At 29.3% G+C, this 27,031-nt stretch overlaps 1 protein-coding gene across 2 annotated transcripts in view; it reads left to right on the top strand.

The window, feature by feature from the left end:
* The window catches only part of LOC119669278 (transcription factor mef2A), a 142,085-nt gene that overhangs the window by 113,089 nt on the left and 1,965 nt on the right, over positions 1–27,031 (top strand). The window contains exons 5-8 of one of the 2 annotated variants that reach the window (XM_038079108.1): positions 13,121–13,226; positions 13,432–13,584; positions 26,345–26,604; positions 26,787–26,879. In XM_038079108.1, coding sequence (XP_037935036.1) covers positions 13,121–13,226; positions 13,432–13,584; positions 26,345–26,604; positions 26,787–26,879 — 612 coding nt within the window. Of the gene's footprint in view, positions 1–13,117; positions 13,227–13,431; positions 13,585–26,344; positions 26,605–26,786; positions 26,880–27,031 lie in introns of both variants that reach the window. The other variant, XM_038079107.1, reaches the window with a different exon arrangement.

The raw sequence follows: 27,031 nt of genomic DNA, 5'->3' as shown, positions 1-27,031 counted from the left end.
TATTTGTCAACATTATAAGCTATTGTCTATTATTATTAAAAGTAGTCTATTATTACTAAAGGTAATCTATTATTATTAAAAATAGTCTATTATTACTAAAAGTAGTCTATTATTACTAAAGGTAATCTATTATTATTAAAGGTAGTCTATTATTATTAAAGGTAGTCTATTATTATTAAAAGTAGTCTGTAATTACTAAAGGTAGTCTATTATTATTAAAGGTAGTCTATTATTACTAAAGGTAGTCTATTATTATTAAAGATAGTTTATTATTATTAAAAGTAGTCTATTATTACTAAAGGTAGTCTATTATTATTAATAGTAGTCTATTATTACTAAAGGTAGTTTATTATTATTAAAGGTAGTCAATTATATTTGTATTCATATTACTTCTTGTTATATATTTGAATTAAAATTTAAGCCTGTTAAGCGAGCTTATATCTTTCCTATTTGTTTTGATCGCTATAGCATATTCTGAACTACATTCTGGTAATTGTGGACTTTTCTTTACGAAATGTTACTGCAATTGATTTATTATACTAAACAATGTAAAATCCCATACTAATTATGCTTAAATGATTAAAATTTAAATTATTTTATATACAGTGATCACTCGAAAAAATTAAATAGTTAAGCTTAACAAATTTGTATAGGTTTTTGAAATTAGGTTATTTTTTAGAGTAGAAAATATAAAGAAAAAAATATGCATATATAATATCTCTCTCTCTCTCTCTCTCTCTTTCTCTCTCTCTCTTTCTCTCTCTCTCTTTCTCTCTCTCTCTTTCTCTCTCTCTCTCTTTCTCTCTCTCTTTCTCTCTCTCTCTCTCTCTCTCTCCAGTTTTTCAGTGTAATTTAGTGTTTATATTTACGAGATCGCATTGTAATATAACATTTTAATTTGAATCTATATGAATCTAAGAACTAAACTTAATGAAATTGTATGAAAATATATTTATATATATACATATTACATATGGTGCGACCCTTTGCCCCACTAGGAAAAACGTACGCCAAGAAGAAAGATATTTGTGAATATAAATGATGTTTCTTCATAGTACAAGTTCTTTCTTGAAATGTTTAAATCTAAATGCATTTTCAAACTTGGTCTAATAAGAACTGTTTACTTTTAGGTATGTGTTCATGGAATTAAACTAACTATTTGCTAAAAATAAATATCCTTGTATGAATTGTAAGCTATTTAGGTAAAAATGCAAAAATCTCTAATCTAAATGAGAAAAAATTATAGTTAACCATCATAATTACGAATGCGGCAAATTACACATGCAGCCTTTGCACTTGCACTTACTCTGCCGACTCCAATGACGACCCCAATTTTGTGCTCACAACACGCAAACCGCATCAAACGCCTTAGCTAGCAGCTCAAAATAGCAAAAGTATCTAAACATCACAACCAAAGTGGCTCTGTAGTTTTAGAGTAATTTGAATAATTTTTTCAAATTTTTTTTTTGGGTTTCTAAAAAATGTTCACAGTAGCAAAAAAGTTAATTAATCTTTGTGAATAGAAACTAAGCACAGATGCAGGCACATCTTTCAAGCTATCGTATTGGATGAGTGCGCGTGGACTTATAGAAGCACTGCGTATATGTATGTATGTATGTATTCTGTGTAACTCGATTTAGAGTGCTAAGCCAGTAATTAACTGCAGCATTTGTGAAACCTTGCATGTTGCAATTCGTTTTCATTTTGCTAATTTTTACAAATTTATGCAGTCAACATACGAGTACGACGAACAGAACCAAAACTAAAAATCAACTGCAAAATGTCAACTGAAATGTTGTCAAACTTGTAATGCTGCACTATTCAAAAATCGTAAGCCATTGAGGTGCATTGTTGACTTTGTTATTGTAATTTTGATAGCAAAAAAATTTCAAAATTTTAAGCTCCATTAAGTAAAAAGTTGATATGCCTAATTACTTGTTTTAGTTAAAAATAATTAACTACTTTATGTTAAAAATCAAAAAAACAAAGAAAAAAATTGTACTTTGATTTGGCATGCTTTGGCCAACAACGGTTTTTTGTTTTGAATAAATTTATTGATTGCAGTTCCAAAAAAATTAAAAAAAATCATGAAATAGCTTTGGAATCCAAAAATATTTCATGGTCACAAAATGCACAGACAACTTGGCTAGTTTCACTGTGTCAGTTCGACTTATATTGAAAGCAGTGCCCATTATCTTGAAACAATGCAACTTTCAACTGCAATTGCAGCAAGTGAAGTAGAAATATAAAAAAGATACTCGTTTTCAAAAAACAAAAAAAGAAAAACCTGTTAAGTAAATGCTGCACCATTTAAGCAAATGCTGCACTGTAGTCCATTCCGCATGTTGCAAGCAAAGTCATTGCTTAAAGCCATTACAGCGCATTTGTGCCATTTGGAATTCATTTTAAATTTATTTATTTTTTTGTTACTTTTCTTTTTTTTTTGCTGCTTACAATAAAATATATTTTATCTGTTCCAGTCCTTGGTATTTGCTGGTGGTTTTGGCACTGGCTTCCAACACCAACGAAAGGTGATCTATCTTATGGCATAATTTATGTATTGAATAACTCAAATATTAAGCGAGCATTTTACGCTTATTTTGTTGTTATTGTAAATTTATTTTTTTGTGCTTTTGTTTATAAACAAAAAATTAAATGTCTTATGATTTTGTATTAACGGCTGTTAAAGATTTCATTTCTATTAGTTACTGATGCATGTTATCGCTTATTATTCGTTGATTGATTCAATATACATACATTCGAGACAGATAGTAATTACATTACTCAATCATTAAAAAATATAATCAGTTGGTTAAGGTGCGCTGATTCTGAGCTTCACATTTGGCAGGGCACGAGTTCGATTACTGGTACTCACAGTCTCAAAAAATAATTATTTACGAATAATTAAATACAGGAATTATTTCCAAGACCACTGATTATGGCTATTTGGCAATACTCAATACAGCTGTATGGTCAGCCAAAAATTCAATTAATTAAAATAATATAAAAAATAAATAAAATTTTTGTTGTTGTAGTTCACAACTGTTCGAAAAAACCTCTTTATAAAAATATAATATAATAACAAATAATAATATAATAATAATATAATTTAATTATATAATATAATATAAATATAATATATAAAGTAAATTTAACATTATATTTAAAAACTCAGTTTGATGGCAAATAAAAGTATTTACCTTATATACTATATTCAAGAAAGAAGTTGTCTCATAGTTTCAGATCAAACGTATACGATACAAAAAAGCCCAAGAAAACTCAAATTGATATCTGACCATTATACCAAATCTTGCTTCTGGGTTCTAATGAGGTGTGACTGCGAAACTGGTCTTAAAATGCTAGATACCTAGATACCATTGACACTAAATAACTTTTTTATGAAGTCAACACATGTACATTGTACATTTATTTATTTATTTTTTCTCTTTAAATTAATTAAACAATATTGAACGTTGCTATATAACTGTCTAAATTGAAAAACATCTATAGTTTACTTTAATAGCGTTTTTGCTTGGTAAATCTAGGGTAATTTTTTCAATCGAAATAATTTTAGCGCCTTTTCATATTCGATTGGTAAAGCTGGGGTAACACCCGAGTATAACACTCGAGATTGATTTATAACTCTCTAGATAATTTGTCAGAGTAGCCAGATTACCCTGAAATTAACAGCTGTTTTATACGATTTGAGAGATATAGTAAAGTGTGACTTAATACGATTCATGTATTTATGAAAAATAAAATGTCTACTAATACTACTACAAAATGTTCGATTAGTCTAAAAATGTTCGATTGAGCTACAAAATTTGACAAATCTAGAGTACATTTATATTAAATCCAGATTTACCAATCGAAAAATACTTTTCAGTTATGTGAATTTGTATTAATGGATCTATTACTCCTAATATAGAAATTATATTTTCTTGTTTAAATCTATTGCTTCATTGGTAGGGTTCTAAGGTTTTATTGATAAATTTTAATTAAATATTTAAATACTGATGATTCGGTTACTGCTTAATATTCAGAGCACTGTGTTATAAATAGACGTACTATAGTCACAATAGATCTATTGTTCAATGCCTTACTTTTAAGCCCTGCATGCTTAGACTGTTAGCACAGTTCCAGAGTTTGTAGGAAGGCATTTACCCATATAATAATAAGTGGTGAGGCCTTTGTCGCTTAAAAGCAGAATATTTACAAGAGTGTGTACAGAGAGGCATTTTAACTACACATAGTCCTAAAAAAATGAAGTTGGGTACCTTCTAATTGAACTTCGCTGATGCTTTGGTCACAGCCATATATCCAGATCGTAACTTAAATAGTTAAATAGTCAATTTAAGACCACATAATTTATTAAATGTGGTGTTGTGTATGTATTAGTTAATTAAAAAACCAAATAATTGTGTTTACTTACTAAATGAGAAAAAGTTTTTATAAAATGTAAATTTCTACAAACATTTGATTTTCCTAAAAGTTACAAAAACTATTCATTATATTTTTCCAACTTAATTTAGATTGTGCAAAAATAGTCATAACTTTCTTAAACTGCTAAGTGGTAACTGGTAAATTGAAATAGAAAAGGAAATTAGTCGAAAATGTAATTTGAAACCATAATTGAAAAGAGCACATTTCTGGCGTCTGTTGGATGCAAATTTAACCTCGATTGCAACAAATATTAAGTGCGGTTTCCAACCACTTATTATTTCATTGAACAAGAGAACAACAACAAAAACTAATATCAGCAACTACAGCACAATTACCACAACAATGATGACAACAATTTCCTTCAACAAATGTAACCACAAATTCTATTATTATTATTTTTCTAAAAACAATAACAATGACAATAATCGCAACAACAACAACAACAACAACCACTACTACTGCAATAATAAGGACAATAGTAGCAACTACAGACATAGCAACTGCATAGATACTTTGTAGAGGGTTAAGTATGCTGGTTGTTTTTAAAGGGTTAAGAATCAATTAAATAGCAATATTAGAAGTTTTTTTTAAATTTTTTATTTTCAATAAAATGCACAAATAGGATTTTAATGGTTACGTAGGATCCATAGGTAGGATATGAAGGAATTGAATTTGGATTTTATGTCGGCGCTACTGTCAAAAACAGTAGTCAGCTTGCAGATACACAGTGGCGAGATGCAAGCAACCTCAATGAAAACCACAAAAAAATTTTTGTTAGAAAAAATTTAAATAAATAAAAAATGTAGTAGTAGTTACATTGGATTTGCATAGAGTAGCATCGGTTACGTATTTGCATGAATTTTTTTTTTATTTTTTTATTTTTTTTTTGTCATTTTTAACCCTCTCTTGTTAGTACTTCGTATTCGTATTAGTTACTGCCATGGCTGTAATGTGTTATTATAGTTTTTTAAAGCCAAGTTAACAACTGAGTTTATGCTGGCACTGCAGTTCCACATGTGTTTTATGTGGTTTTATATTGAAATCGCTGTTGACGACGCTCCATTGCAATGCGCTGTGGGTTTCGAACTGCACCACAAACGTAGTCCAAATAAAATTCTATTGTTTCAAAATTGCGTCAAGTATGCACATAACACGAATTTGATACTAAGAGAAGCATTGAAGCTTTGAAATTTGGATGACGTTGTTAGTGTGCCATTAGGTTGAATTTGAAGTAGACGAAATCATTTTCAATTTATGAAGATTTCAAATATTTTAGAAAATAAATTTTTATGATAAATGAATTTTATTTTTGCTTGGTTTTAACTATTTTCCGCTGCATTCATATTTTTATGAAAATGTTATAAATATTTTTTATTCACATTTTTATTGCCACTAGTTATGATGAAATTATTGTTTTTGTACAGAAACTTAGAACTAATAATTTTGAAATGAATACTATATATAAAATTCTAGCACACATAAGAATCGGAAGTTAAAAAATAATGTAAACCAATTGGAACAAAGCAACTGAAACCGCTACCAGAAACCAAACAACATGAACGTGATACCAGGAATGTAGAAAAGGATGATTCCTTAAAATATCTGAACCGAACTCTAAATGGAAGCATACTTAAGCAACAGAGGCTAAAAGTGCTAAATATTTACACTGTTTACCTAATTTTTAACTGAAATAGACTCAGTTTTCATAGCGAAATACGAATCTCATAGCAGATTAGATTATCATCTATATGAATACGTTTCTAAACAATTTATAATATATTGAAACGCCATTTTTATGTGAATACATTATATAAATACTGGGAATATATTAAATTTATATTAAATTTATAATATTGTACTAAAGAAGATTGATAAATATTAACATCAAAATAACTTCATTATATAAGAAATCTATAGGTATCAACACGCTAATATACTTAATTTTTTACACTTTTCAACACTTACTCAAACTCAGGGTAGAGTTTAATATAAACTACACCTGAGGTGTAGTCAAATCTTCCTTACTACAGTGAAAAGCATATACTATAGTACTATATACTACTAACATACATTTTTGACCTTATTTTACAAGCCGGCGCTTATACTCTTCGTAGTATTATGGATTTGCAAAAAGCCTTATCATTGCTCAATATTTTTTTTCTTTTTTCAAATAAAATTTAATTGAAATTCTTTTTTCGAAAGTAGAAAACTGCTAAGCAAATCCAAACACATAACTGTTTCAATATTTGAAAAAAAAAAATAAAGTGAAAATCACAAATGTCAATGTCAAAAGCATGAATACTGAAAACATATAAAAGATTTTTGGAATTTGAAATAAATCTCACCAAATTAAAGCATTTTGAAACGAATCTCGTTTCTAAGAGTATCTAGCCTTCATCGCTTCTTTTATTCTGTTAAAAACACTGACAAATTTAAGGATATTGACAATTGTTCATTGACAATAGTGGAAACGGGCTATTGAGCGTTGTCTATTTGTCTTTCTTTCGCTCTATTAATATAGCTGTCATTTCTGAAGCTTCTGAAAATTCCATTATGGTTTTTAAAAGAAAATCCAAGAGTATTAAAATTTTTAACTTTAAATATAGTTTTTAAAGTTTTAGCTTTGAATATAGTTGTTTAAAATTATCAATTTCAAATATAGTTATTTAAAACCCTTAAAATAGCATTTAAGGACCCACAGTAGTATGCTTGCTTCATTGAAGAGATATTATTTGTAACAAATGTTTAAAAATCATAAAAAAATGTATGTAATCGTAAACATATTTCAGTTTATATATATAAATACACATACTTATATTATAAAAAGTAATATTAACAATTATTTGAAAATAAAATCATATTAAATAAATAATTAAATAAATATAAAATAAAATATGAGAAATAAGAAAAATAAATATTAAAATATATTAAGAGATTTTTGAACAGTAGTGAATTACAACAACAAAATGTTTATTATTTTTAATTAATTGAATATATACAAATACCCATCATTAGTGGTCTTTTTGGAAATTGGTCTTATAATTAATTATTCCTGAATACGTTTTTGAGACTGCAAGTACGAAGGGTTGAGCTCGTTACGTACCCTGCCAAATTTGCAGCACAGAGTCAGTGTTTATTAGCAAACTGACCCAAAACCGTACTTGCCTTGTATAATCTAACTTAGAACATTTTCTATTAACAAAATAATTTCTTTCACCATAATTGACTTTAAAATCAAATTTAATTAAAAACATTAATTATTTTAGCAATTACTGTAAAAAAAATTATCCATTTCGGGTTTGAGATTAATTTAATTTAAATTTTCATAACAATTATTTAACTGTATTTCATATTGAAATACACACCTTCATTGGCTGTAACAATGCGATTTCATCGTTAAATGCGTATATATGAGAAATTTAAAAAAATATGTTAAAATTTGAATCCCGAAACCAACATTTAAGGGAAAAAAATTAAATTCTGAATACAGAATATAACACATATACAAGTATATTCTGTATTCTTTCACTTAGTCCGGTTTCATTCTACTGATTGCAGTTTAGGGTCAAACAGAAGGTGGGGGCCAATATGAGCATAGAAATGTGTTACCAAATGTCCTTTTTTTTTACGGACACACTTTGCTTTGGCTTTGTAGTGCACTGGTCCATGGCAATTTAGTCGGGCATACGACATGCTGTTCTTTGCAGCATATGGAAATTTAATTTAATAATATTTTTGCCTTCGTTTTGTATGTTGTCATCGTGCGGTATTTGTGATACCGAAAAATGACAAAAATTTATATGCTGTGATAAACCAGAAGACACAAACAAATTGTTTCGAATTCAATTTCTTTGAAAAGTTTTAGTGTTTGAGGTTGAAACATATTTACACATATTTACACATGTATCTGATAACATTGTGCCAAACCGAATGCTCATACACTGGCAATAATGGCCATGCAAAGGAACGACGTATAGCGTTGTGACTCTGGCATAAGGAAGTAAACTGAAAATTAGCAGCTGTTGAGTTTGATTTGTGGCGAAATTTTATCATTAACAACAAACGTTGAGAGGCAGGAATTTACAAATAAATAAAATGTTGTACATATTTTAAAAGTAACTGTTAATGCAGTGGGACAAATGTCATAAGTTCACAACTTACAAGTAAAACTTTTAATGGTTTCAATCTGCAGAGAAAGGTCGCTCGATTATTGCAAGTCGTTACACAAATCATATAAATAACGTTTAAGAAACATACACTTGGAGTTTGGAGTCGTTAATATGTAATAAGCATATAGAAGGAGTGGATTTTTTTCCTAAAAAAATTTTTTTCTGCTCCTGGCTATCAGTAGTAAAAAAAGTTCCTTTCAGTCTATTTTTTTTCTTCTTTTATTAGCATTTTTTATTATTTCGGCCCAACAAAAGTTTAAGTACTAAATTGCTTAAAGCTAAGAAATATTTTTAAGCTGGTGTTTTATTTACAGTTGTTACAATTATGTACACATGACATACATATGGGTAACGTGTGGGATAACGTATGAAAAAAGCTAAACATCATTAGTTTTTTGAAGACGTAAAAGTAAAACTCCAACATAAAAAAGTTACCCAAAATGTAATAAAAATCTCGATGAAAAATTTTGCGTTGAAATGTAAAAGGGAATTGGTTTGTGCTAGTTAAATTGGTAGGGCAGATTTTTCTACAGGGCATCGAAATCATCATAAAATGATGTGTCAAGTTAAACAAAATAATTTGAACCCTTTTTTATGAGCACATATTTTACATGTCATTCGGACAGCATGCCGCATTTCTGGTCACTGATTGCAATAAAAAATATAAGGAAATAAAAAAATGATGTGAAATACGGCAAATCCAAATAGATTTAAAAAAATATTGCAATTTCAATAATACCAAATAATATGGATTAATTTTATAATCCATACAATTGTAATAACACTTCCATTTATTGACCTTTTAAATTTTATTATTAAATCTCATAAATTTTCAAAGGCGGTTAATTGATTTTATGCACATAATTAATGTTGAAATGATTGAAATTTATGACAATTCACTGAAACGGTGAAAATTTATGAGTTACGTGACTGCTCCAACTGCTCCGACTGTTCCTACTGTGCTGATTGCCAAACCAAATGAACCAACCAAGACTCCTCACAAACATAAATAAGATATTAAATTAATTCTGATTCCGTAGCATAAATCATAATTTTAAACCAAACTCCGTGTGCGCACACCTTCAATTAGCGGCGGCAGCAATGGTAACAGCAACAGTTGCTGGCAACAGACAGCAGCCAGCAGGCAGCAAGCAACAATCAGCAAGCAGCAGGCAGCAAAAAGTAGTTCCAGCAACAGGAACTTCAGTGACAGCAACAAAAGCAGCGTCAGTAGCAGAAAAATAAAAATCATTTTTGTTCCGCAAGCCACACAAGCAGAACTCCTCTGCTGTTTCCTTTGACTAAACATTTCCTCCTGCTAAGCAAGAAACACAAAACAACATTTACACACGCATAGCGCACATCATCAAAAAACGCTTTTGCTTGAGTGTGTGCGTGTGTTGTTGTGTCAAAAGCGATACAAAAGTAAAGAAATTATCACTTCTGTACCAGCCACAATTTCTATTGGTTTTTGTTTTTGCTTTCTCTCAACTAATTTATATGCGCATATTAAATTATATTAAATTGAGCGTGATTCTAATTCACAGCTTCCGCCGCATACCCTACTACCCGCAGTGTGCAATGTCTTACCATACACTCAGCTCTTGCGCCAACTTAACTCCCATTCCTACACTCACACATACACATTTCTCCACACACAGCAGAAACAAAGCTCCTTTTGTACAATGGGAAAAAAACTCCTGTGTGAGTTGTGTTGTTATTGTTGTTGTGAAATTGTTTCACTCATGCATTCATGCACTCATGTCATCATTATTGAATTATAAAACTCCCTAACGAACGAATTAACGATTGTAATTTTATTTGCACTCTAAAGCGGATAAGAAATTTATGAGAAAATTGCCAATCAAATTTTGAATATTTATCGATATTATTTATTGATATTTTGATGTGAGAATTATGACTGTCAAATGTTATTGTGTCGTTTTCGTTTCGATGATTGATGGCTTTTCGATAAATTGGTTCATAGTTCATAATAAAGTCGTATGAGGAATGAATTAATGTTAAGAACAGAAAGAGTTATATTATATTTTTATAGAAAGAAATAAAGCTATTGACTGATTACCTTAAATAAATATTTGAATCATCAAAATTATGAATCATAAAAATTAGAAAAAGAAATATATATATTTGTAGACGTCGATATATTCATTCATCGCAACAAGCTTGATTTCAATTCGAATATATTGACAATACAAAATTTGGAAAATTTAAGTAAGAAAATTATTTTCCCAGAAGAAGTTTCTAGTTTCCTGATTAAGGAAATAAACAGAACACAATAAATAATTTTCAAATTTAAATATAGCTTCTATGTTTTTAATTCCGTTCAAGTACAGAAACCACACTGTATATTTAACATGTATAATTTATTTATATTAATTTCTTTATTAGATTAGATTATATTTAAAAACGAGTTGGGAACTTGTAACCACGTCACTGATTCCTTTTAAAAATATTGTGACATAACCACTTTAGTTCCATAGACAAGTAGCAGTTAAAAACACCATTATGTTCTTTGGAGAGATGTTGCCTAATTGTGTGATAAGTGGATGGACAGTTGATAAGTACCGAAGTCTGAGTCTAGCGAGTCTATTACCGTGACACATTATGTGTTCTGTTGTGTCTTCTTCTCCGCAACAAAGGTTAGGAACTTGTTACCACGTCACTGCATCCTTTAAGGAATATTGTCACATACCCATTTTAGTTCCATAGACGAGTAGCAGTTAAAAACGCCATTATATCCTTTAGAAAGATGTTGCCTAATTGTGTGATAAGTGGATAGGCAGTTGATAAGTACCGAAGTCTGAGTCTAGCGAGACTATTACCGTGACACATAATGTATTCTGCTGTTTCTTCTTCTTCGTAACAAAGTCTGCAGTTATTATCTCTTGTAAAACCTAGGTTCGATAGATGCTTTTTTACTCCGCAATGTCTAGTGAGAAACCCTGTGACAAGTCGGATGTGTTACTGTTTAGCATACGAAACTCCCTAGTTCTGGTTTTTGAACGATTCGGCATGAATTCTTTAACTTGTCTGCAGGTAATTGCATTATCCGAATCGGTCTGAGCTGCTTTTTCCAGCTATTCATTCATTTTAAGCTTGAAAAAGCTCCATGCAGGACCGCAGATGGCCTCTTTTCTGTCTAGTTCGTCTGCTTACTCGTTTTACTCAATTTCGCTGTGCACTAAGATCCATATTAAATGAATCCTTTCAGCGAGAGAAGTTGAAGGCATTCTCACACTATTTTTGAAGTCACTTATGGTGAGCGTAGTGTTAGGAGTGCTGATTTACTGACAAGTGACAAAAGGCAAAACTGATGCGATTAAAATAATGCTTGACAACAATACAGTTATGTCACTGGTTGTCTTCTCGCTTGTCAAAATCTATTTACCTGATTTAGTAAATTTTACAATAAAAAAGGAAAATTTTCAACTAATAAATGTGTAATCGAGAACAAAAATTATGATTTAGTATAGATTAACTAATTGTTATAATTACAATATAATTATTGTTTTAATAATATGATTATGAGTACATGTTTTTAAGAACAATTATTAAGAAACTTGGAATTATTAATAAAAATTTTTTTAAACATTTTTTACTTGAAAATCTCTATATAGAAATTATATCTATATACAAAACATATAATCTATATTTTATATTTCATATTTCATATAAAAGAATTATTTTCATATGGAATATTTCGTATAAAAATCTTTTCTATAAAAATCTGTCCATATTTTGTTTATAATGTTATTCCATTAGATTATGCAATTAGTTCTTATAGTCACGAAGTACTGTCATATTTATTTCTTGAATAATATTGTTACATAATATGGGACAATTGTCCTCGGTATTTATGAGTAATATTTATTCTAATAATTGATAATGTATTCTCGATGTATTAGTCTATTTGTTATAAACTTGATATCAATATCTTGTACTTTTTCTAATTGTTTTTATATTGTTTGGCAGTCAATTTTTTAATCAAATCGAATTTTTATGTAAAAATTAATAACTTTAAAGAGACATATCAAGTTAAAGGTTATTATACTTATAGCTACTTCCGTCCATACATATACTTATAAAGCTATATATACTGACATATAGCGTAGTGGAAAAAGTTGCTCAAAATAGTTGCGTTTACCTTTAATTACTTTTCTAAAATCCGTTGTCAGAAAGCCTGCCAGGAAAATCAAAGTCGTGCCAATAAATTTTATATTGTATAAATTTTTTGAGTAGCTTGAAATTCTTATCTCAAATGTATCTTTCAAATATATTTTCTTATTAATTCAATAAATTTAATTCAATTTAACAAAATTTGTTTGAATTTAATAAAACGAGATCTGCAAATTTGTTACGAATAAAACTACTTAAACAAATTTGCTTATTATTTTTTTCCTCTTTATCAGTAGCAACCATAGATCCGACCTTTTCTCGACTCCTTTAACAATGTAACTTAATCTGATTTCCCATTTTTATTGCAGCAGTCCACGAGCGATACAAGTTCCAGTTCACGTGGCAGTAACAGCAACAACAGCAACAAAGGTGCAAAGTTTTTATTGCGAAAACGTAAATCGAAGAAGAGCACAAAAGGTGAGGGATCCACACAAAAACCATTTCAAATACTTAAAGTTTAAATGCTGCACTTCATAAAATTGCCAACAAAGTTTTAATGCAAATTTGAACGCAGCTTACCAGGGGCGCTCGACCCTTGGTTATATTTTTGTTTAATTAATTTTTGATTGCAATTTACAAATTGAATTGAAAACATTTTTTCTTCTACTCACTTTTCACACAGATAAAGAATTAAAAACTGATAAGCCGAAAAAAGCCGCAATTAAATGTGTTGTCGTTGGTGATGGTGCAGTGGGAAAAACTAATTTAATATTGTCGTATCTGGAGAACCGTTTCAACCCGGAACATGTACCGACTGCATCAGATATTTATAACGGTAAGCAAAAATTCATTTTATAAATATTTTACAGCTTAAATGTAAACTTGTACAACCCATACATACATACATATATATATATAACTGATATGCAGACGCGGTAAAAAAAAACACAAATAAAAAAACTGTAAAAGAAATTCTTTTACACTTAAAAAAATTTTTGATTGCTCATTTCCCTCTGTTGCCTTAGGGTATTTGGCTTTCAACAGGTTTCTTTTGTATGGCCGAACATACGTACAAGTACAGGTACACCAGCCAGACCTGAGTCTACTAAACAAAAAACAGTCATAAATTTTTGTATTTCATGCAGCTTAACTTTTGAATTTTTTATTTCACCTAAACCAATTTGCAATTTTCACAAAATATTCTCACAACAGACAAGCAGACAGTCAAGCCAAGTCGTTCCAAGTCGTTCCAAGTCGATCCAAGCACAAGCACAACTTTTACTGCGCACAATAGGCAGAAAACAAGTAGCACTTTTACTGCCAGTAACAAAACCTAGACGTTCCCTAAAATACACACCCCACCAACTATATCCACATATATTCCCCTCATACACATGCTTCACTGTGTACAAATTTTATTCACAATAGCACATTGTTTCCGTTTCCTTTTGTCGTTGCTGTGCGCCTACTAATTTTTGTGTAATAACGCCATTTTGTACAATCTTTTGATTTTATTATGCAACCAACTTCAAGGCTGGCTCACACAGATACACACGTACACACACTCGTTTACTCGTGTAAGTGTGTTTGTATTGCTGGATTTGGAATTTGGAATTTGGAATTTGCTTGCTTTACTCTTTTAACGAGTACCAGAAAATTTAATGAACTCTTTGTGGTTGCAGAAGAAATCCAATTTTTCATCCTGTACTTAAGGCCATTGTTTGGCATTTCAATATTTGTAAGCACAAGCGTTCATGCTCTGTTCTTGATTGAATCATGATATATCGTGCACTTCACTGCTTCACTACTTCACTGCATAGGCTGATTTGCATACCGTGCATAGGTAAGTGAAAGTATGCGCATACTTTCATACATTCACTCTGCCATTGCGGCAATGCGGGCTTTACTGGTGTATGGTCGGTTTTGGGGAGCTACACGTCTTATGCCAGTTAGAGCTCGCATATTTGTGGTAATTTAAAACTGTTCAAAGCATTTTTTTGTCTTTTGTCTAAAAGCCTGCAAGTTTCCAAAGTACTAGGTAATTCTGGTGGATTTTGAAATTTTAATAGGTTTTTAGTTACGAAACAATGTTGAGGGTGTTGCAGAAGTTTAATTTTGCTTTGTTTGAAAATCACAGAATATAAATTACTCTTATTAAATTATTAGTGAAATAATGGAAAATGAAGCAATTTTCTCCACTTTATTATATTTTATCTTCACAGTAAAAGGATAATAACAGCTAAGACAATGACGAAGTCTTGTCTTGTGAGGAAGGCATAAAATGTCCTCTATTAACTAAAAGATCCTTTTTGATTTTACAATTTCTCGTAATAATGAGTAGAAAAATGGTCAAATTAGAACCAGCCAGAAGCATTTATAAAAACGCGAGTCGGGCCAATGCTTATACTGGAGATATCGCTGGGTGTGTTACAGAAAAGGGCACCCAAAAGCTTAAGCCTGGTTGTGGGCAAATCTGTGCATAGACGCAATAGGTGTTCTGGTGTACTTCTTTTTAAGCGCTGGTAGACACGCGTTATGCCGTTCTATAGTTCAGTGACCTATAAAAACAGATACAAATCTACAGATACAAACAGATACAAAATCCGTAGTTTTACCTTCTGAATAAAGTGATCATGTAGCCTTTGACTTGTGACGTTAACAATAAACTCTAATAAAAGTTAAAGAGTAAAAAGAAGAAGTGACATTTTTTGGCGTGCCACTTATGAAGATCCCATACAAATTTTAAGAACATTCGGTCAACAGTGACTACTTCCTATTGGCAGACCTCAAAAAATTAAGAAAGAACTCGCTCCCAATTTGCCTGCCGCAAAGAATGGTCATAAATCAACCAACGACTGTAGCTGGAGGGAAAGGGAAGGATAGTCAATAAAACAACAATTTTTTAGCAAAGTGCGACAGAAATCTAATTTGTTATCATCCATCTCCATCCATCAAGAGTAATATAATCATTCTAATGCTTCTCTAATATTTTAATATCTCTCTTATAAAATAATTCATATTTTTTCATCAACTCATAAAACACAGTATCTAATCGACATCTTACTCTGAGGAGTGAGGATAATAAAATTCTCACCACGTTTCTAACAGATTAGTGTAGAGACCTAATTCTATTGTTACTATAAAATGGATTTTAAAACATCTAAACACATTCTCTGTGAATGTCCTAAACTAAGCAGCAAAACCCTTGTCTAAAATGATTTTCCAAATATTCGCAGCGATTTATCGTCAGTCCACATTAATAAGTCATGCTTGCATTGAAATCGTTTTTTTAAATATTTGTATGAACTTTATATACATATGTATATGTTATTACATATATAAATTAATTAAAATATGTTAACTTTTCATTATTTAAGCATAACTTTATGTTAGCAATATATAAATAATAAATTCATTATGCTAAAGACAGACTTAAAATTTCTACATTAAAAGCAACGAAGCGGATCAACTTGAAATTAAGTAAATTCTTTCCCAACTGCCTGAGGCGATTGCAAAATTGTCTCTATGAAGTTTAGTTCAACAAAGTTTTACAATTTTTTTCTATATTTTTTTAAATAATTCAGTATTTTGTGGTATTTTCATTTACAGCATCAATTTTACTCAACTTTTATTTTCAATTTCTCTAAGTTTTCCATTTTTTGCATATATTTTTTATTTCTCTCTCTATAATTTTTAATTTTTCACTTAAAAATTCACTATCTAAAATACTTTAAATAAATATTTTAATTTATTTTGGAGTGATGGTTAGTTTTACATATTTAATAATATTAAAAAATAAATAAACATTTTTTGCATCACTTCTGCATATATATTTTTTATTCACAGTTTTTCACTTAAAGTTTCACTATTTGAAGTACTTTAAATAATCAATTCCATTAAATTTGAAGTGATGGCAAGTTTTACGAACTAAAATACATATTTAATAATATAATAAAATAAATAATAAAAAATCTTAATTAGCTATAATTATTTATCATCTTCCCATTTAGATAAAAATTCCATACAAACAAATGTACTACATGGCGTATGAGTTACATGTATTCTGTACTTAATTGTAGCGAGTAGATAAGACAATTAGTTAAATCCGCAATCACGTCGATGCTTTGCTGAACTCAAATAGAACAAGTTTTCTAATTACGATATTCAATTTATTTTCTACAATTTCTAGTACTGACTCTTGCTTTCGCTTAACCTACTTCTTAATATGTATTTACTCTTTTTAATTTGACTGACTTAATTTCAACTAATTAACACAAAATGTTTCAATCGCAACCCAAAGAAAGAATGGAAAAGGAAACATGCCAACAAAGTATGTGCAAAAGATATATACAAACTTATAAATACGCCGAAATTTTGCTAAAGTATTTAGAACACATACTCTGCAGCTAAGGCAGCACACACTCAAGAAGATTCCAATCTGAAATACACAAAATTTAACACTTCAATGCACTTCCACTCGAAACACTAATTGAAGCCCTGCTAATCCAAGGCTGCTATTCAATAAGGCTTGAATTGTACTTTGCAAATTGAATACAAATAGCAGCGCAGCACCATTCCATATCAAATACCGCATATATAGAGGCGCAGTTTAGAGATTGAAACTAATTTAGAAAAGTGAACAAAAGCACAACTGAATACTCAAACAGGATATGAACAAAAATGCAGAGGAAAGTAACGAAAAGCAAGGAATTCTGTTAAAGGAAGAAATAATCAGAATTTTGTTTGTTAAATATGATGACCTTGTACAGATTTTTCTTCTCGCTTTTCTTCTGTACATTACAAAAAAAAATTTTCAATAAAAGTATTTACTGTTACCAGAAAATGGATTGCTATAATCAAAAAAGTCAATATTTAGCGAATTTAAAAAAAAAATTATGTTAATGGGATATCCTTCTCTAGTTGAGAGTCTACTTAAGTGTGTGCTGTATTATTCATATTGCATATCTCCATAAACTGAAGTTTATGAAATGATTCAGGAGTGAGCCGGGAAGCGAACTACAATACAATTCAATTACCTAACCCTGATACGTTTACTTGAATAGTCGATTGCAGTAAATTAACTAGTCAGTTTTCGACATAACAACCTCTCTATAACTTTTTTTACCCACAGTCTTAAAGAGTTAGATGATATGAAAAGCTAAAAATTAATAAGACTTTCAGAAGATCTTTAGCATTAACCAATATTACAAATTTTAAACAATATATTAGACCTGTTAATATATATGCGTAATGTTAAAAATGGTTTTAAACAAGTTCTCGTCTATATAAATATATAGTTGTAAAACTTCAGTCTGTAGGTACCTGAAGTTATATCAAGTATATTCTGTTCTATACTCAAAAACTAATTTAAGTAGAATATAATTATTCAAACTGCTAAATTGGTTGCTAAGCTTTATATGAGCTCTTTATTTATAATATACTATCTATATTTATATCTATATCTACATCTGTTTCTATCGCTTTCTATATCTATATATATATATATATATATATATATCTTTATCTATATCTATATCTACATCTATATTTACGTCTATATCTATATTTCTATCTATATTTGTATCTGTATCTATATCTATACATCAATATCTATATTTATATCTATACATCAATATCTATATTTATATCTATATCTCTATTTATATCGATATCTCTATTTATATCTATATCTCTATTTATATCTATGTCTCTATTTATATATATATGGACGTATCTATATCATCTGTTGCTATATCTATATTTGTATCTATATCTATCTATCTTTTTGTATCTGTATTTTTCTGTCTATTTGTATCTATATCTATATCTGGCTATCTATTTGTATCTATATCTATATTTATCTATCTATTTGTACCTATATCGATATCTATCTATCTATTTGTATCTATATCTATATCTATCTACCTATTTGTACCTATATCTATATCTATCTATCTATCTATTTGTATCTATATCTATTTGTATCTATATCTATTTGTATCTATGTCTTTATATATCCATCTATTTGTATATATATCTATATCTATCTATCTATTTGTATCTATATCTATATCTATCTATCTATTTGTATCTATATCTATATCTATCTATCTATTTGTACCTATATCTATCTATCTATTTGTATCTATATCTCTATCCATGTATATATATATATATATATGTATATATCTAGACAAATATATTTACAGATGGATCTATAGATATGTAGATATATAAATAATAAATATTTATTATAATAGAATAGTAAAATAATAAATATTTTGTGTTTATTTTGTGTTTTGTGTAACCAAATAACTTACTAAAAGAACAGCTTCAAAATGGAAAGTTACATTCTTCTCCATAAGCCTTTAGTTCATAGTAACTATGCACTCAACATTTCAATATTAACTATCTCAGTTGACTTATAAGATTCTACAGAGCTATGTCCTGACAATCTAACAAGTTCAGTGGTTATATAAAATTCTACCTTGATGTAGACCAAGAACAAAGTAGAAAGAATCTTTAGCAGTGCAGCCATAATAGCAGATCGAATAAGGTTGTTAAGAAGGCTAAGACTCACACTGCACTGTGAGAGTAGTGAAGAGGGAGAAAATATTAAAAAAAGACTTTAGTTCATCATCACTTGAAAAGTATCTCATTTATCATATCTTATACGATTTCATTTCTCGTTGAAAAATATTGCAATGTATTTTATTATTTAATAAATATATTTAACAATAAATACTCTTCACATATTTGTCAAATATTCCAGTAATCACCTCCAAAAGATAGTAACAGTAAGCTTAACATATATATATTAATTCCAGAAAGAAAATACTATGACACCTTGAAAAGTCCATCGATCAATTAAAACCATCAATAGCGCATATTATTTTAGCGTTATTGTCAGGTTTGAAGGCTAAAATTGCAAAAAACTGTGTTATTTTTTCTTGATTTCTTATTATATTTGAAAATATTATATTTCACTTAATTAAAATAGATTATTATTGAGATGAAAAAACAAAAATAAATACCGAGAGAAGAAGGCTTAATTAAAAAGACAACAGTATTTTTTTGCAAGTCTTTCAGTTCACATCCTTTAGACATTATAAGTCCTTATTATGTATTTGAAATTCATGCTAACTTGCCGAAGAGTTTTTACAAATTTGTTTAAGTAAATTTTAAACAATATTTTTTTTTTTTTTTGGATACTGGAAAAAAGGTTCAAAAGAAATATTAAATAGGAAAATTCATAGGCTTTAGAAACCATTTGTGATTTTTTGTTTCTTAATGTTTTTGGGTATTTTTTTTTTGTGTCTTCATTTCCTAAACACATTTGTTGCTGTTAAATTGCGCAAGATTTCGTCTGCCATTTATTTTCCCTTTCAATATCTGCAGGAAAAGTGAAATTTAGTCATAAATTACACTGACAAAAAAAGCTGAAAATGAAAAACAAAAAGTCAGCAGCCAAAAAAAAGGAAAATTTCCTACAATACCTTAATTTTGTTTGTATTTCTGCTTTATTTACTGGTAAAAAATATTTTGCCTTCACTATGAGGCGAAGGAAAATTAATAGCCGTCCATCATTTGCCAGAAACCACACAGAGTAGAATTGACATGGCGGGTGGTCATTAAATTAAGATGATTGCATCAGAAGGACTCTTAATAAAAGCTAAGTATGACCTTTTAATGCTGCGAACAAATTTATTCAATTTACTATGCTTAAATCACGGTAATTGCACGTTAAGCACGAAATTTACTACGGTCTAGTGCGTTTAGCAGTTTTATTTGCTGTGCCTTGAATAATGAAATTTATTAAATAGAAGAAAATTTCAATATTAGATTAAAGCGGATAGGTCAAGTAGCGATAATATTTTGTATTTTTGTGAGAAATTTCTAGTTTAAAATATTTAAAAAATAAATAAAATGGAATTTTTCTCAAGGAGTTTTTATTTGTTAAGGTGAAATTCTTTAAAGTTCACTTTCAATGCTTCGAATAGAGCATATAGAAAATAAATAGGGTACTGACTTCCAGAGAACGGAAAGCTGATACCTTGATTCTTGTTTTGTGTTACTTGCGGAACACAACTAAAAAGAAAACATTTCTTTCTTGAAATGGTGGTCACAATGAAATCTTTCTGCTTACTGACCCTAACTGTACAGAGAAAACACCACTTTTAGAATAAATACTAAATGCCGGCTGTTGAGGACAATCGAACTTCGGAAGAGTATAGGAACCAACCTAACAGTTTACCATTTGTCCATACTAACTGTGCAGAGAAAACACCACTTTTCGAATAAATACTAAATGCCGGCTGTTGAGGACAATCGAACTTCGGAAGAGTATAGGAACCAACCTAGCAGTTTACCATTTGTCCATATCAATATCGGTCATAGTCACAGATATTGTGTCTAGAAGTGCCAGTTGACTCCAAACAGCGTTGGGATTTTGTCTTTTCAGACATACTCGTCTTAACAACAATCTCAATTTCGTGGTACTAAGAAGAATACCCTACCGTAGATGAAAATACGCACCAGATTTTTAGCCTTGAGATTATTGGAATATTTCTCCAGTTGTGTCTGGCGACAGGTGGTGACATCGATTATAGATTGACATCGGCTACAAACCTTTTTTGTAACAAAAACATTGTTGTGGACCAACTTATACCACAATAAGGAGGCGGTGCACAATACTAGGTTGTTGATCCAGTTCTGCGGACTCGTTATTATTAACTCTGAGAATGTATGTTCTTACGAAAGAGGCAATAAAACTTTGTAAAGTAGGTTTTATACTACTTTTTATTGACGCAACAGGGTTTAGACACCTACTCTAAACCCAGAAGGGGACATAATAGGCCAGACAGTCGCAGTGCCTGACAATAATAATTATATATTATTAATTCCTGTGTGACACAGCAAAGCAGCACTCTAATTTTTGCTTGTCAGTTACTATAGCATATTCTTGCAATCTAGCAGAATTTATGAAAAAAAACTTTTAAGATCCCTTAAATACTACTTTACTATCTGCATTGAATATTTCTGCATTTTAGATTTGAATTACAAAACAGCCGAATAACCTTATTTTACTAATTGTTATAAGGACAAGTCTTACATTTTGTATGGATTTTAGTAAGAACCTTTGGAGAACTTAATCAAAATGATTTACTAAGTAATACAAAGAACACTTTTCGCTTTGTTGGCAGTTTGAAACCTTTTTGTTGACTTATAAACTATAAAGCAAGCACAATGCAACATAATTCAAGTTGAATGAATATTGCACGAAATAAAGTCATCACATGTCTACGCACAGATCCTTTAAGGATGTGTGCACGGAGGATGTGTGTCTGCTGGAGCCTCAAATAACGGCAACTTAATGTACAATTTCGTAGCAGTCAAGTTAATGCACAGCTCCTAGTAATTTTAAATAAGTACGAGAACGGGTATTAGTAGATAGGCTGTGAGTTTCGAAGACTTTTGCTGAATGTTTGCTTTAATGCTAATGACGCTGTTGACAACATTTGCTGCTTGTCATGCTGTCGACATACGTACTATGTGTAAAATTCCTACTCATATACTCCAATAATCATTTTCCGTAATGTTGCTGACTTAAGTTTATGGCGTTGTAATTATAATGACATAAATTTTAAAGCAAATTTGCTGAAAATTTTACTTTCAACGACAGAAATGTGTAGGAAAATTAATAACGATGAGTGTTCATCGAGTACAGTACTTGTGAAATATAATTTTTTATGATATTGTGTGTTATATACATATAAAATGTAATGATAATCACATGTGAACATACGTGGAAAATCCACATATGAAAAATAATCTTAAATCAAGGTTGAGCAAACAAAATTTTTATAGGATGAAGTTCGTTCCCCTCCTTTCTTATTAAAATTCTTTGCAATAAAAATGAGTTCTTCATTAAAACTTTTAAGATTTATTTTTTCATGATTTCCTTCAACACTGCGGAGAAGTTAAGGATGTGTGAAATATATGTACAATATATAATCTAAATTAAGTTATAATTACTAACAGAGTATATATGTTTTTAACGAAATAATAATATATTAAAAGAATTTGTTTTAAATATTCCTTACTTAGTAGGACAAATAAAATAGCTCAGAAAAAAGTAATAGAATTTTTTAATAATTATATGATCTCATTCCATCATTCGTCTTCTGTTTTTAATTATTTATTTGCAAGGAAATAAAGCGATTAACCGGTGAAGTATCATAAGAAGAAATCACTGGATCATCGAATCAACTTTCATTGTTATTTTTATGTTTTTTTATTGATGTAATGGTTTTCCATGGTTATCCATTTTATAGTCTCCAAAATTAATTTTCAACCAAAACTTTTTCCGAATATTCTTTAAATTTTGCCATTAGTTGTGAAATACTACATTCATCTACCAATCTCCATAAGAATTTTAAAACAAATGGATTGTTTTAAGTTAATTTTCAATATCTTATGAATATATAAGTGATAGCTCGGTGATAACTTGTACGGTGCTTGTTTTTAAACCTTGACGATCTCTACCATAACCCTTTAAATTAAATTCAATGTAAATTTACACGTACAAAAACTATTTTCCAAAATTTTGGACCAAATGTTGGACTTTGTGACTATTTTGACAAAGTCAGAATATGATACATTATTGATTTTATATATCGAAACCTGGCAATTGCAGTCCAATAAAATATGTACGGATCCAAACCAATTAAGAAATGTGAATTTTTCTTTAGATCACTGATCATGAGTACTTGGCAATATGGTCAGCCAAATTTAAATAAATTAAATAAATTTTTGCCCTTGTTTTTTCTTTTGTTATTCGAATTCATCCGAAATTAGTTTTTTTTAGGTTAATACATAAAAAGTTTTTTAGCCAAATCAACGGTGATGAAGTCAATTTTTGTCAGAATCATCCGTGTCGTCTGTAAATGATGACCCATATCATTCCTTAACATTGATATATGTATACATTTTCTTCTTTTTTTTCGTCTTAAATTAATTATAAATTTGATGTGTTTTCACTTTAAAGTGGTTTAATATGAATTAATTAATTTCTTCTTAATTGTTTTTTTGTCCCTAGTAGAACACAGGACCTCATAAATCTAACAAACACTGCTACACTGTTTCACTTCTTCAGCTTAAAACAACTTATTTACTAAATTTCGCACTATTTCATAGCATACTTTTGTGCGCTGCTAAATTGATATTCCCTCTTAGCTTTTTGCCGGAAGTTCATTTATCACTTAGTTTTGCGCTGTTAAATTACAATTCACTAGAAATTAATAAACTACAAGAAATACCACAAATTATGCGAGCAGATGCGTATAATCTCGCCAAACTTAGGTGTTGGCAGGAGTTAACAGGAACCCAAAGCGAATTCATAACGAAAATTGTTGGCGTGTGAATTTTACTTGGAGGCGTCAATGTCAAAATTATTCGAAACAACTCAGGCAGCGTCTAATGTGTGTGCCCTGTTAAATTTATGTATGAAATTGTATCTGTATGTCTCGCAGCATACATCTATCTCAATATATTTTCATATACATGCTAGAGATTTTCTTTCCACTTTATATGTAAGTATGGAAGTGTGGAAGTGTCGGTGACAGAAATGCCACTGCGCGTCCTTGTGTGCTTCTTTTTTGCAAGGAATCCCCCAGTATGAGTTAATTTTTTTCGTAAGTTTAGTATTTTTATGTGGGTTCGTGTTTCTTACGCTTACCCATATGTGCACAGAATCTGCTTACAGTTGCCTATATTGGCATTCATATGTGTTAAGGTATTTAAATGGAATTATATTTATTATTCCTTTTCATATATATATATATGTGTTTTTTACTTTAATTTTACCACAAAAATTTTTAATATTTTTTTGGCTGAATGCGAAAAATGTTCAAATATACTTTTATTTCTCTCTTGGCGTGGCTACGGTATGGCTGGCAAAGGATATTTGCATTGCAAAGGTAAAATAAAAATTCATAAAAATTACTCGAATGCCAAAAATATAGGTAAATTTGCAGAGGTAGAAAATGGTATCGAAATATTCACATATTGCAAATAGTCATATGTACATATATCACATATCAAGCAGTTGAAGCAAAATATTTAATTAAAATACCTTAACTTGTTTGGTTAAAAACAATATTTGGATTCGATAACAATTTGTTTCTAAAAGTTATTAAAATATAAAATTTTCTTATATATACATTTTTATATTTTTATTTTCGATTTATCTATGTCCAGTTTTTTTTAGTTATTTTTTATAGAATCGGTTGCCTTTTTTATTAATATTTATATTGCATTTAGCCTTTTAAATAAAATTTTATTTGAAATAATAAAATTAATAAAATATTTAAATGGTGTTTTTTTAAAGAATTTATATTATATATCTATATATTTAAATTATATTTTTAAACATCACACTTCAAAGGTTTTAAACATTCCAATCTCATATATATTTTCAAAAATTTATATTGTTTTTTATTTACTATATTTATTATCATAGGTTTTTATTAATATTTTTGTATAATATTTCTGCTATTTTTTATAAATATTTCTGATTATAAAAACTTAATTTAATTTTTGATTTTTAGTTCTTGTTTGTTTATGTGACATCATTAATTAATATTTATAGTTTATTAACTTTTTTGTAATTCTTATATATATATATATATTAAATTTTTAATTTATATATATATATATATATATATATATATATTATATTTATATATATATATATATATATATTCTAAATTTTTAATTTATATTTAAATTAAATTAATTTTTTATAAATTTAGTAAAATTAAAAGTTTAATTAAAAAAGGGCTTATACGCTTTCTACATTTACAAAAACATATTATTATATTATTAGACTAATACACTCTTCAGACAGCCAAATTTTCTTAATTTCGTAAAAATGAAATTAAGTTAATTTCGAAAGTGTTCATATTGCCCCAAATTAAGGAAATCATATATTTTTTGTTTATAAATTGAATGTTAAAAATTATATGCTCCAAACACTATTTTAGTTTTATTAGGTGTGTGAATTATTATTTTTCACTATATTTCAAATCAATAAATGTTACAGTTTTTTCTCTATATTCAAATTTAAAAATTTTTACTACTACTTTTAAAATATTTTCCCGCTTTTGTCACTCTTTCGTTATCTCAACTTTATCTTTTGCTTATAATTTATCTTACGCATAGTTGCATTTAAAATATCCCTTCGAAATGTCAGCCTTCGTTTCAACGAAATTAAGGCCATTTTCCTTAATTTCGTTCTAACCTTAAAACTGTATGGAAAAAAGAACTTAATTTCGCTGAAACGAGAATGAAATTAAGATTTTTGCAAAATTAAGGTGTATCTAAACGTAGTATAACTCATACTTGTTTATCATCCAATTTCGGAAACAACTACTTCTGCTATATTTTCCTATAAATTAATCAGTGTTTGATTTATATTTTATTAAAAACAATTACAGACCACATATTTCATCTTTCATCTATATACTAATACATATCCTTAATAAATCCCTATAAATCTCACTGAATAACACTTAAATCTTTCTAATTGCTTTCAGCTGATGTTATGGTGAACGATAGTCCCGTACACTTAACCATCTGTGATACAGCTGGACAAGATACATTGGATCCTTTGCGTGAGCTGTGTTATCCGGACAGCGATGTTTTCTTATTATGTTTCTCAGTGGCAAAACCGGAAACGTTTCATGCCATCAAAACGAAATGGGCACCGAAATTCACAAAAACAAAGGCAACATTGATATTGGTCGGAACGCAAGCAGATTTGCGTACAAATACGAATGTGCTGAATAAATTGCAGGTAAGCCAATAACTCCGATGATATTTTTGGAATTCCTTTATCATTGCAGTCAAATCCTTAAAATATTTATGTTTCCATTTGATTAATATTTCGTTCCTTTGCTCATGCTCATCACTCTTTGTTTCTTGTGTGAATCTTTCACAATAATTGGCAAATATGTTTGCAACTTCCGGCACGCACAGACAAAAGGCGAGAAGCCAGTAACGTACACGGATGCCTGGGACCTAGCAACTACAATTGGCGCAAAATACATCGAGACTTCGTCAGCAACACAGGTAAGTGGAAAAAGACTCAACGATTTCCACCTTTACTTAATAGATTACACAGGTTTTGATAAAAGTTTGCGAATGCAACTGCAAATACTCTGCAAACTGCTGTCAGTCTTAATCCTTTTGTGACCGAAAGCAAATTTTTAATTTAAATCAAC

This window comes from Teleopsis dalmanni, chromosome 1, assembly GCF_002237135.1.
Source record: "Teleopsis dalmanni isolate 2A chromosome 1, ASM223713v2, whole genome shotgun sequence".
NCBI lineage: Eukaryota > Metazoa > Arthropoda > Insecta > Diptera > Diopsidae > Teleopsis > Teleopsis dalmanni.
The sequence above is the reverse complement of the archived record's forward strand: the minus strand, read 5'-3'. Positions and strand labels throughout refer to the sequence as shown.